Genomic DNA, 13,536 nt, shown 5'->3' on the forward strand with positions numbered 1-13,536 from the left:
AGGAAAAAAACGCTGAGTTTAATAAAAGGTTGATCTATGCTAAATATGAAGCTACAGCCAGCAGCAGGTTAGCTTAGCTTAGTTTAAACACTAAGGAGGAAACAGGTAATCTGGCTCTGTACAACTCTCACTAAAATCATAGCTTTTATTTTTTTACACTTTGATTTTTGATTAACCAAAAGCCATGTAATGTGGTTATTAGTGAACTTTAGAGGTGACGGGGATTTTGTTTTTGTTGCAAGCTAACTGTTCCTGTCTTCTCCTTGTAGTAGCTTAATTTTTAATTACATTCAGAAAAGCAGCATTTTGAATGCAGGGATTGTATTTTTTACATTTGTACTGTTTGTAATGTTCACATTTGTGCTGAATTGTCTTCCAACCTTACATCATAGGCAATAATTTGAAGTAAATTTCATAATAAGGTGGGCATATCTTTCTAGAAAGTAATTTTCTGAATGCATCTTCTCTATTAAATAATTCACCATCCCATCAGCATAAGGAAGCATGTGGCAAAAAAATCAATAAAGCTGTGTTGTGCGGTTAGAGTGGAGTTTGTTTAACACAAAATCAATAGCAAGGCTCCAGGACTCCGGATGTCGTAATGTGTTGTTCATCCGTTGGGTGGAATTCCCTTCCCATCCCTATTCAGCCCCCATGCAAGCACACAAGAAGAAGAAGAAGCAGAGAGAAGGTTGTATTTTGTCATGTCTGTATTTTTGTCTCATTTTCACAAAACATGTACAGGGGAAGGAAAAGCCTTTCAATAGAACCTGAGGTATTTTTGCATCAAGCAGCCTAAGGTATCAGGATTTTCTTTTAAAAACTCATCTAAATTAATCAGTGTTCTTAGATGCGTTGCTATTTACACAACATAATAATAATAATAATAATAATAATAATAATAATAATAATAATAATAATTCAATAACAACAATTTTAGCAAATGGGACAGCCTGCATCATCTTTGTTACATGTCATAAATAATTCTAACAACATTTCTTAAAAATATAGGGAGAAGGGTGAGGAGAGGTTACTTGAGCCTCGGGGGAACATAGGAATCTATCTGAACTTACTTTAGCTGCAGCAGCACAAGGTCAAAGGTCAGAGATCGCCAGAGAGAAAAGCTAATCAAGGGTCAAAGGAAAAATAAACACATTTTACATTATAAATAAATAATCATCTCGCACCAGGAGAGCAAAGTTTTTCATTTCTTTCACCTCAGGATATGAAGATCCTAATTTTTTCCTTTCCATTTTGTTATGCTGTTTTTTTTGTTTTTTTTTTATCAAAGCTTTGGAAAATAAGAAATAAGAAATAAGAAAAAATTAAAGAGAAGGAGAGAAAGCGAGGGAGCTTTACGGACATGCATTGTGCTGATGTACCAGCAGCTGTGTACCCTGTGCCGGGCTTGGCTCACTGAAAGATCCCCTGAGAATGAACAAAAGGGTGTGTGTCGGGCCTTTGCTTTACATGTGTGAACATAAGTGTAAGTGCATACAGTATGAGTGTGTGTGTGTGTGTGTGTGTGTGTGTGTGTGTGTGTGTGTGTGTGTGTGTGTGTGTTGGTTTCAGCTTTGGTGGGACATGCTATGATGATGACCGATGTACTGGTGCTGGCTCGGAGAGGACACTCGGTGCAATTAAATCTCGTGAAAGAGTGTGTGTGTGTGTTTGTGTGTGTTTTTGCATATAGTTGTTGTTATGCAAGCCCTCATGAAACTGGCAGAACATGTTTAACTGTATATGAGTGATCAGAGAGTGTGTGGCTACTCTGTCCTCGTCTGCACACAGTCAAAACAAAAAAAACAGTCTTTTTAGTCAACGCTTGAGCCCTCAATTGTGATAAACCCATGAATTCACACTACAGTTGAGCCAGAACAGAGACCCTGTTCTTATAGATCTCACTAGTAGGATGTCTGTACCATCCTCCTAACACCAAACAGAGGCTCTATATTTGCATTATCAAAACTCAACACTTGGCTTTCTGAGTATCATGTTGCCAGGGTGTGGATGGAAATCGAAATTGTTAATCAGAAAGCAGAAAAGTGCATTTCAAAGTCATACATCACTCTCCCCAAAGAAGGAACAGCACATATTGCTCGTTTGAATTTGTTGAATGTGTGTATTTGTATGAGTGTGTGTTCATAAATACCATACAGCAAATAATAATAATAATAATTCAACAAAAGAAGAAAAGAAATAAATCCACAAAACATTATATTATTTCTCATTACCAGAATGAACCAGTACAATAAATTAAAACTATAACTGAACAAAAAAGTCCATTAGAAGTCCATTAAAATTGCTATATATATTCATATTGTATATATAGTATTTGTCTGTCTGTAGTCAGCCTTTCTGGTGCATGCTCAGTGGTGACCATAGGTGGTGACTGGGAGCCGTGGGAGGGGGTTGGGGGTCTATAAAGGAGCTGGAGGGCTATTAAAATGAACCCTCATCACCATCCCGAAACCTCAGTCCCATCATGCTGTTAACACCGGAAACAAGGGAGCCAAAGTCAGGAAAGACACACTGTGCTTTGGAGGGGTGGGGGTGAGGGGGTGGAGGCAGACTGCCCATCACTAAGAGTCTTCAACTCAAAGTCTTTTCATCAACAAAATGCTGAGGATCCTTCATTGTTTGGATGCAGTACCGCCTTTAGATTAAGTCCTTGGGATCTCTCTGCCTTGTGCTGTGAGTGATGTGAGGAGACGCTGCAGTAAAGGAGTCTGTTATCGTTGTTGATGTTGTAATGCAGAGTCTGTAGCAGGCAGAGCCACCTGGAAAGGAAGGGTTGGGAGTGGGGACGTTGCCGTGCGAGGTTCTGAGGCTTTCTGACACTGGGGTGAAGCTTTGGGAAGAAACATAGGGCTTGGTTCAAATCACAAGCTATACACCCACTGAAGCACACTACATTTGACCACAGGCAAGCAGTTTGTGTCCGATCTCTGTCAAAATAGGGGTATTCTATATAATAAGGATGCAACTTGGCCTGGGTCGTTTCTTTTCATCTGCGACAGAGCTCAGAAACATTAAGAGTTTCAGTACCTTCAGTTCACCCCCCCGTAGCCCACCCTCCCCTAGACTTTTCTTCAGATTCGTATGAGAGTTCAGGATGGTTATGGTCTTCTAAGCACCACATCTCGGGCTCTGTCTGTCCAGGTGTGAAGGCTAGTTCGCTTGCTAACCTTTTCACATTAACTCTCTCCCTGCATCTATTTGTCCTTCTCTCAGTTGGAGTCTTTAACACTGTCTGTGAGGGGGGCACAAAAAAACCCTCTTCTGCTTCTCCTCATATGTCCTCTTCTAAACAGGTCCATTTTTGCCCCCAAGGGACAGCTCTGATCATGTCCATTATCTGTCAGGATACCTCGATAATTTCCATGCTCCCAGAGAAGCTCGACTGCTTCCCGATCTTCCCCAGTTCTTCTCGAGACCGTGTCTCAGCAATGCCCTCCTCAAACTCCATCTGGCAGCTGCGCCGCTTGAACTGCTTCTCTGACGCAGTCCCGCTGTTGTTGGAGCTGTTGGACATGGATACTGTGGACGATGACGTGGAGTCCCGGTGGTCTCTCTGCATCTGTGGCACCGAGGGCTTCTCCCTCTGGGATTTGTCTCGTAACCGCACACCTTCACTGCACCCAAACGCCACATACGCCGAGCTGCTCCCAAATCTCACCGATGACTCCTCTCCCCCTCCATCCCCTCCTCCGCCCAGCTCCATCCCTCTCTCACCGCCCTCCTCTGCCCCAAAGTGCCAGGGGGCATCTGTGGTGGGGGTGACGGGTGTGACAGGAGTGGTGGCCTGGACAGTGTCTCTGTGTTTGGTCCACATGGCCCCGGACCCCACGGTGGGCAGGGACGGTAGTGAGAGAAGCAGGGAGCCCTTTAGGTTCTCGTCCAGGCTGGGGCTCTTGTGGTCCAGCGACAAGCAGAGGGACTGTGGAGGTTGGTGTGGATGGGGGTGGACCGGTGAACTGCTGGAGCTGTGCTTGGGTTTTCTCCTGGGTCTGGATGAGGAAGAACTAGACCTATGGACTCCTTCACTTCCTCCGAGCCCCAAACCTCCGATGCTGCCCCCACTTCCTGGTGAGGGGAATGGTGAATCAGAGGAGCTGGGGCTATCTAGGACGGGAGACTGGGAGCAGACACCATTGGAGGTGCCTGTTCCTGGGCTGTCAAGTTTGCACAGCTTGGGGACGTCTTCAGAGTGTGTGGGTGCCAGGCCGGGGCAGTGGGGACTATTGGGGGAGTAGACAGACTTAATGTCCAGGGAGAAGGAGCGTTTGAGCCGGTTAGTGTCCATGATCCTCTCTGCAGAGAGGTGCAGGCCATTGAAGCCTTGCTGGAGGGAGGTGGGTGACGGTAGCTTGGGTTCTGGTGGGATGTGTGGCTCTGCCACAGATGAGTCATAGTTGCTGTGGAGACCGTTAATCTCGAAGCCTGTGTTGACTCCATTAACCTCTGAGCTTTGCTTGGTGTTGTTTTCAGAGATCTTATCATCAGAGGTTGAAGTTAAAGCTTGGAGTAATCGCAGGCCCTTCTCAAACTCCAGCAGCTGACCGAGGAAGTTAAAGTTGGGGGATATGGACGGTCTTCGGTCCTTTACAAACCTGTTAGGAGAGAAAAAAAGTTGGAAAATATTAGTCACAGCTTAGTGGTTTTAAGGCAACTCTTGTAAATGGTGCAAGTACTATGTGTGAAATCATGAGAAGTACTGAGGAACTTTTTAAGGGCAGAATTACCCCAGATGAACTAGTTTTTACTGATACAATACATGATCCTGTGCCAGTGTTGTTCAAGCAAATCAAAGCCTTTTGTGCACGCTCTGTTCCCTAGCAGCCATCTAACAATTTCATTTCCCACGACTGGAGGGGTGGGGGTTGAGAAAATTGTCTAGTTTTTCTGTCAACAGTGAGTTGCCTTTTTACTGGGGCTGACACCTTAGCTCAGCTGGTGGTGGATGGGAGGAGCAAGTGTACCTGTAGGCATCGTCTGATGACAAGCCCATTGTCTTCATGATGTATGCAATGGCGATGGTTGCTGAACGCGAGATTCCAGCCAGGCAGTGCACAATGACTCTGCAGTTTGACACCTTAGCTTTGTCTGTTCGGGGGGGAATGAACAGGTATGAGTACACACAACTCTACAGAAACGCACACAGCACTGCAGATCATTGACAGGTCTCATTTTAAACACAGTCTCTGGAGACAATCAGCACCTATTGAAAGCAAACTGACATTTCCTGGAAGAGTACAGGGGGGTCATCTAAACGGATGTGTTATACCTGATGCTTTTGTTTCTTAAGCTGCACGTGAATGTTCAGTAGCTATGACAATATGCGGACATGTCGTATTGAATATCAGGGCATTCTTTAACATATCACTTGAGATGAATTTACTTCCTTGTAAAGTCAGCCTCCTCTTACCTATGAATTCATTTGTTTTGTCCAGCCAGGGCAGCAATTTCTCACAGTAGTTGTCATTTACTGGGATGCGCATGAAGTGGCTCTCACAGATAAAGTCTGGCTTTGGGCAGGTGTTGCTGGCATTCAGCACATAGGTGATACCATTCTGGGCCATCAGATCCTGCAGAGGTAGAGGTAAAAGGGGTTTCAGATCATGTTTTGTTGCCAGGTAACAATAACAAGTCAGTTATCATTTTTTGACAGTGGTGAAATGAATGAAAAGATGCAAAAATAAACTCTACCTTGTTGAGGACGTCTTTCTGTGAGCCCAGGTAGAGGTGTGGCAGGATGCGAGTGGGCCCTACATTAGCCACAGGCAAGCAGGGCTGGGACAAGCTCATAGGTAGAGCAGTGGCAGGCTTCCCTTCACACAGGCCGGGGAAACAGGACGAGAAAGCTGCAAAACCTCCTGCAGAGAAATTAGAGAGGGAGAGAAGTGGTTAGGTTCACTAATGGTTTTCTACATAGCAGTCACACAACATACTGGGAACTCTGCAAACACTCCCATGAGCTCATCAAGAGCGCTGAAAAAAAACAAAACAAAAAAAACAAAAAAAAACGTTGCACCACCATTAACAGAGCAGACAGACGCTCTATTGACTTTCAGAGGTGAATCTGGGCTACAATGTCTGGGTCCTGCTTAGTGCAACAGGAGCAAAAAAGAGGCTCTCTGAGCTTCTGTGTGAGTGCTAGGTTAAATGCTGGGCGGCCAGGAATGTGTGTGTCTGGCCCTTTAAGAGGCAGGCGGCTCCACTTTTGGCATATGTGTATAGTGTGTGTGTGTGGCTCTGTTTCCTGCATGAGCTCATGTCCTGTAGCAGTGCATTGCGTCAGGCTGGGGGAATGAGAGAGGCCACAGGTGCAGGGCCAGGACAGAGGCCCAGTAACATCCCCCTGACAACCGCACATCACACACACACACACACACACACACACACACACACACACACATGCATGAAATTGTATATGCGCACACACACACACATACTAACAAGATGATACACTCCAAGACACAATCTGATGATATGATCACATAATCTTGCAGTCAACATATGCTCAATATTCACTCTCACTGTCTGTAATTCTCTGTTCACCCAACACACACACACACACACACACACACACACACACGCACACGCACTCATTGAATACCCACAATCATCATTACTCTGCAGTACAGTGGTTGTATAACTACAGGGTGGGGGCCAACGAGGGGATATAGGGGTGAGGCGCGTGTGTGTATGTGTGTGCTTGTGTGTGTGTGTGTGTATTGAGGAGTGGGTAATGACCTCGCTGAGGAGTGTAGAGAAGGGAGGGAAGTGCTTCAAGGAAACCCTGAGCCCCAGAAAGGAGATTAGAACCTAATCTAGGTTCAGCCCTGCCTGACCCAATCTGGGACTAGTGCACATACAAACACACTCAAACAAACACACACACGGTCACAAAGTGAGAGTGAGTGAGTGAGACATGACATCACTGTTCTAAAGTAGCACACACAGCACAGTGCAGGCAGGACATTGCCTTCCGTTGTAACACACACCCAGCTGCACTACTTATGTAGCAACGGCTGGCCAACACACACACAGAGCACACAGTGTCAGCAGCATGGACTGTGTACTCAACAGATATGAGCTCTAGGATGAATAATAAAAAGCTGCAAAAGAAAAAAAAAAAAGGGTTGTGCAAATGTTCAGAGGTTAGCAGCTTTGGTATTTGGAGCAATTTCACAACACCACAGCCTCTGAGGCTGCATGCATCCTCATGACCCAGTGCTATTCTGGGTGCACTGTCCCTTTAAGAGCAAAGTGAAGAAGGCCTGTCTGTTTCCAGCTATTAATGGCAACCAGTGGAGCAATGACATCAGCGCTCCACATGGGGGGTGGAGTGGAGGGAAAGATAGATAGATGCAGAAAGAGCGATCAGATAACTTACAAGATACATGTGGGAAAGTTTAATGCAAAGAAGGAGAGACTGACGGATCGCTGCTGTGCTAGCATGAGTCTGTATTCTAACCTTTTTGGCCTCTATAATGTAGACTAAACAGACATATGTAGTTTACAGTTTGGCTTTAGACTGTGCTGGCACTGTAATTCTCCACCAGAGCCTCTTTCAAGTGATTTGGGCGGTACAACAACGTCACTAATTGATAAAACAGAAGGAGGAAGGGCAGTTGTTTGAAGGATTTCTTCCTGGTTTCTCCATTCCCAAGCTGCTGGTATGGAGCCTGTGCGTGCGCACGCACACACACACTTGCAAAGAAAATAAATGGTGCTACATATAACCTCCGCCACAGGGATATACTGTATCTGTGTGAGGAAGCGGTATGTTCCTGGAGACAGTTAAATCAACAGGAAAAGCCTCACGTCACACTTGAACCATTTCCTTTTCTATGCGAGGACATTGTTAGAGAGTTGTTAGAAGGACAGAAGACAGGACGTTCCACGGCAGAGACAGTGTTTGCGTGTGAGTGTTTAACACTGAGGAGAAAGTGTGTTTGTGTGTATGAAGGGAAGTGAACACATGAATGAAAATATTTTTCTAAAAATATTCTTGCCCTTTAATCTTGAGTGCATCTGGATTAATAATTACAGACATGATTGCTGTAGCTGACCTCATCTCGTGTTAAATAAATAGTAAAGCGGCAGGAAGACTGGCGAGCCAGTGTGTGACTGGGAGAGTGAGTAAGGGGTTACTGGCATGAAGGGAGATTGAAGTCAGAGATAAGAGAGCAGGACTGAGTGTGCCTGCCTGGTTTTTTAAGGGCTATTACATTACAGTCACATTACGTCAACACAATTACAAACACCTTCTGTGTAGTCAAAGCTTTAGATGGCCAGCGCTAATGGATGTTAGTCACACAGGAGATAGCATGTTATTGTCACCTCGTCACCTGACCCCACTCTACTTAAGGTTGTCATGATGATGAGGAAGGGCAGTGATGTTGATGACAGTTGGCTCATCGTGTCCCCGAGTGTTGTCAAGATGGAATAAAATACACACACTGAGTGTCCAAAGGGCACATGAACGCACTGACACACACACACATACACACACACGCACACACAAACACACACGGCATACACACAACAGCACCAAATAACCCAAAGAGACATGTCCTCACATTCTCCGAAAGAAAACGATGACACATCCGTCCATTCCAATCTGAGCACACAAAGCGCACACATAAACACACTGTACATTCACACTGAGGTCACTGAAAATACCCTGTGACACACACCAGCCCAGCTGTCCACAAAGATGACATCAGAAAGTCAACTGGGAGAGATGAGTTCACCTTCAGCGCAGCATGATAATCAGCAGAGACTAACACTCGGCTGTATTAAACTCAAGATATAAACTTAACAACTTGGAAAAACTAAATCAACTTAAACAAGAATCACAAAGCGGAATACTACACTACGGTTGAATCTGAAAATGAACTCTCTACAAGAACAAAGGCCCCTGTGATGAAAACCGTCACGCTGAAGTCATGATCTTGTGCCTCACAGAAATACTATTCAAAGTTTTATTTTTGGGCGACTAGATCACCTTTTGCACTGCGCTACGTCATGTATCTTTAACTTCTGGAAAATGTACTTGGACAGGATGTGACTAACCCAATTCTGAACACATGCTCTCAAAAAAAAGAAAAAAAAAAAAAGTTTGGGTAGAAAGAAAACACACAACCGGGAAAGAGGGCACTGTGTCGCCAGCAGCAATGCTAGCCAGCGGTGACTTCCTTTTTCCGTTTTCCTCTGCCCACTTCATCACTTATGCAACTGCTTATTTTCCTCTCTTGCCCTGTCAGAGCCGAGCACTCAGGCCTCCTTTGTTTGCTGGTAGCGAGCGGTGGTCTCTCTCCTCATCAATCATTTCCTTCACCCAACTTAATATTCACATTTCACAGTTTAAAGATGCTGGTTATTATCCAACAGACATGAAAAGTGTGTGTTTAGCAGAAGACGTTTGGATTCAGTTCAGGGTTTTTGGAGCTGTGCTGCTGGGCGAATCGATGCAGAAAGCTGAGAGATGAATGGAAGTGGAATCCTGGAGATATTGACCAGATGAACAGATACACACAACACCTGCCCTGGCTGTTATGGTTAATAGGAGCTCTGCTATTACGTCACTGCTGTTGGTACAATTGACTGCCTCGTCAATACAAGCTCACCCCCTCCCTCTGCCTCTGTGTAGCTTGCAGTTGTCCTCTTTAACTCATCTGTTAATGGAGAGGGCGGACACACACACACACACACACACACACACACACACACACACACACACACACACACACACAAAAGCCAGCATGTACATACACACACATACACATATAACCCTTCACAGCCTGGGGGCATTGATCTGCCTGAATGACTACCCCACACCCCTCCCTCCACCGTTCTCCTCTGTGGTTCATATCAGGGGAGACATGACGCCATCCTCTGTGCCCCTCCAGCTGTCCCCTCTACTATGAGGGGACATTTGCATCTCAATGTGAAACCCCCTCCACCCCCCACCCCCCCTCACCCACCTCCAAACATGACATCATTGCACACATGTCCCACTCAGCTCCACAAAGGCTGTGCTGCAGCCTGGAGAAGCGATGAGAGCGTGTCTGTTTGAGGAGCTAAGAGTGGGCCACATCTGTCAGAAATGTGCAGATTGACAGGCCATAGATGAGCTAGTAGGATGAGGTCATTGCTTTTCATGCAGATTGATGAGGGGCGGGAACAACTGTATGATTAAGACGTCACCCTGGCTGATGGTTAAAGTGTTTATTGTTCTGCTATCTTACAGGACGGATAGCGGGTATATGTCACTTTGATCAGTTGCTGTTTCAGCAGTAACACGTTATTGCAATATAGGGCTATAAACGCTCCTGTAATTTATCCTGCATTCACAAGTCTATTTCAAAATAACCTGTGACAGACACAGTTCTAATTTCACCTGCTGATGGCAAATGTGTGAATTTTTTGCTAGCTTTCTGTGAGCTAACAAGCTTTACACTTCAAGCAGAAAAACCTAGCTGTGTAGAGATGAACTGTTCACTCACACACACACACACACACACACACACACACACACACACACACACACACCAACAGTGTCAAGAGTGGCAGGTGTGGAGAGCTTCTGTGCTCACTGCTTTGAACCGGCTCACTGATATGCCCTGATATGCATATAGCATCTATATTTACATACAAACTTTACACTCATACCCTCGCACATTTATGGCTCCAAGGATCCAACTATAACACCAGCAAATGAAAATTTTAATGAATGAATGGCTGATTTGACATTTTGTGTAATATGCAGGTAAGTGTGTCGGTGTGTATAAAGGATCTATCTCCAGCCCCATTGCTGTGCATTGCTTCATCACTCTGTGTGAAAAGGTGTTACTTTAAACACCTGCAGTGCACACTGCACACATATTGATAACATAATCTCCACAAGACACCATTCTGCAGAAGAGAGTGACCAGGGGAGAGAGAGAAAAGCCAAGAGCAGAGGAGAAGAAAGAGAAAGAGAAAGAGCCTTTGTGATCGTTTTACATTTCAATGACCACAGGCTGAGAGAGCATGAACACTATGTCATACCATGGGTCATACCCCCTAGCCCCCCCCCCGCTCTTTTTTTCTCCTCTCTTTCCTCTTCATCGCTTCTCTTTTTCATGATGTCATCCTCTTAATCCTCCTTCTTCCTATGCTGTCTCTCTAAACACATTAACTGCATAAACAAAAAAGGTGGGAAAACAATTAGTGGCTTTGCCTGGGTCCATGTGATGTATTCTTTTCACCTGCTGTGGCAGTAAATCTCACTATTGATCCAGTACACGTCCTTAAAATTCACTTCACATCTATCTTTCATTTGCAGCATGCCTGGACTGGAATACCTCAATACCTGAGAGCCCACTGTGCCTTTGTACTCATCTGCAGTGCACAAACCGTTATCAGGGGCTTTCCCCCACATTTTCTATACCTGCATTCAACAATGGTGTATTTCATAGCCGAATCCCCAGCAAGTACAGTTCTGTGTTTACATCCCTAAAATCAATATTAAATCATCTGTGCACCTTCACTATGTATGATGGCCCTCTGTTCACAAAGGTCTACATCCTCAGAAATTAATATTTTCATACTCGCATTAACTTGACCACATGCACTTCTCCTCCTCTGTGTCCAGGTGGATACACACCTCGTAGCTCTCTCCCCTCCTTCATTCGGCGGACCCTGATCTTCAGCCTCATGTCTGTGTCCTGCAGGTCCGGCCAAAAACAGTCCTCCGCTGGGGCAATCACCACATCCAGAGGCATCCCCCAGAACACAGTCTTGTCTCACGCACGCGCACACACACACATAAACACACAGATGGAAATGTTCTGACAGAGGTGAGCCCTCAGTCTGAGTGTGAAAATCCCAAGTTGACAAAACTCCTGCTGGCGCCCAAGTCCACTCTGGTCAACGTCAGCTGTTCCAGCGTCCAGTCAGAGAATTGACCCAGTACAAGAAAAACTAGTCCAAAATGTCTATGGACACACTCCTCAAGTCCACCTATGAACAAAATCCCATGCAATCACCACAAAAATTCCTAAAATGCTCCTGTGTCAATATTTAGCAATTCTGTGGTTTTGTGAAGAATGGTCGCCACAGAGAGAGCAAGAGGAAAAAACCAAAGTGAGTAGCCTGTACTGCCTGTATGCAAACGCCAGCTGTAATGTGCCTGCAGCTGGTTTACAGAGCGTCTGTGTGTCTCTCTGAGCCCTCTCTCTGTCTCTGTGAGTCCACAGCCAGAAGAGTAGCCCACTATTGTTGTGCTGCTTCACTCTCCCCGTCTCTCATTCGCTCAGCCGCTAGCTTACACTCCTCCCTCTCTCTCCCTCCTCCCCGTGCTCTCTCTCTCTCTCTCTCTTTCTCTCTCTCTCTCAGTGCAAAGAGGATGACGGAGCTGCACTCTCTCCTAGAGCTCTGGGGGTGAATGAGCTCACTTGCCGTGAGCTCAGACTCTGCCCTCCCTCCCTCCCTCCCTCCCTCCCTCCTCTGCTACCTCCCTTGCACCCTCCCTCTCTTGTGGAGCCAGGGCTCCGTCATAGCTAATGTCTAAGGCATGTAACCACATTCCTTACTCACCCAACAAAAATGCGGCCACCTCAGGGGCCTAGCTGCAAAGCAGGGCTCTATCAGGGAAGGATGGAGGCTAAGACACAGCTATCAGGCTGTTTAACAGATACATACATGCTGCTGCAAGACGGGTTAGTCTCTGTGCTGTTAATTACAGAGAAGTAAAATGCTTGGCTTATAAAAAGAGACTTGTGTTGTTGACGTGTATGGCATTATGTTTCTTAATATGAAGAATGATGTTTGCGTGTTTCCTGAGTTTGTGAACTTGAATGTTTGAAAGCAATAACTAATACATAAGACACAGAATTATGTTTTTCGAATTGGTCATATTATGGTATCAAAACTGACTATCTTTTATCAAGCCTCAATCTATAAATTGTAAATCTTAGAAGTATTACTCTAAAAGTACTTTAAAAGTATACATTATATCAGTGAGCAGAAGCTAAATAGCTACATTAGGTGGATTGCCTTAAATGTACTGTAGCCTCTGAGCACATTAAACCTACTACAGGGGTGGATTAAGACTGTGTCAGTGTGTTGAAAACTGATTTGTCTCTGAAGGTGAGGGAATGTGTGTGACTTCACCACGTTTCCTGTACTGGTTCATGTCCAACGCGCCCGTGTTTGGACACTGTGTTCTCGTCGTTGAGGATGAAAAGGTAGACAGGAGGGGAGAGGAGAGAGAGAGAAAGTGAAGCCGAGGAGAAGTGGAAAAAAAAGATACGAAAGCAGACAAAAGTGGAAGGGAAGACTAGAGATGATGAGAAGACCAAACAAGCTTGTGGTTGGCAGCCATCAACCGTTTGACAGGCCACAGACTCCTGGTACTTTACTATGGAATGACAAACATGTAGGCCACAAGTCCAGCTATGGAAACAAAGCAGCACTGGACTTAACATAACCGCTGGAGGAGACTTAATGGTAACTGAACGTTAACTAGTCATTATGCAAGTA

At 45.2% G+C, this 13,536-nt stretch overlaps 1 protein-coding gene across 3 annotated transcripts in view; it reads right to left on the bottom strand.

Annotated features, from left to right (window-relative positions):
- Window positions 1-692: 692 nt before the first annotated feature.
- dusp8a (dual specificity phosphatase 8a) overlaps window positions 693-13,536 on the bottom strand; it is a 44,137-nt gene continuing 31,293 nt past the window's right edge. For 2 of the 3 annotated variants that reach the window (XM_023415472.2, XM_023415471.2), the window contains exons 4-7: window positions 5,710-5,876; window positions 5,429-5,588; window positions 4,983-5,106; window positions 693-4,613 (exon numbers count right to left, since the gene is read on the bottom strand). In XM_023415472.2, coding sequence (XP_023271240.1) covers window positions 3,362-4,613; window positions 4,983-5,106; window positions 5,429-5,588; window positions 5,710-5,876 — 1,703 coding nt within the window. In that variant the 3' untranslated portion in view covers window positions 693-3,361. Of the gene's footprint in view, window positions 4,614-4,982; window positions 5,107-5,428; window positions 5,589-5,709; window positions 5,877-11,659; window positions 12,430-13,536 lie in introns of those variants that run through there. The other variant, XM_023415473.2, reaches the window with a different exon arrangement.

This window comes from Seriola lalandi, unplaced genomic scaffold (assembly GCF_002814215.2).
Source record: "Seriola lalandi dorsalis isolate HSWRI2012SDOR001 ecotype SW California unplaced genomic scaffold, Sedor1 jcf7180002054553, whole genome shotgun sequence".
In the NCBI taxonomy this organism is placed as follows: Eukaryota; Metazoa; Chordata; class Actinopteri; order Carangiformes; family Carangidae; genus Seriola; species Seriola lalandi.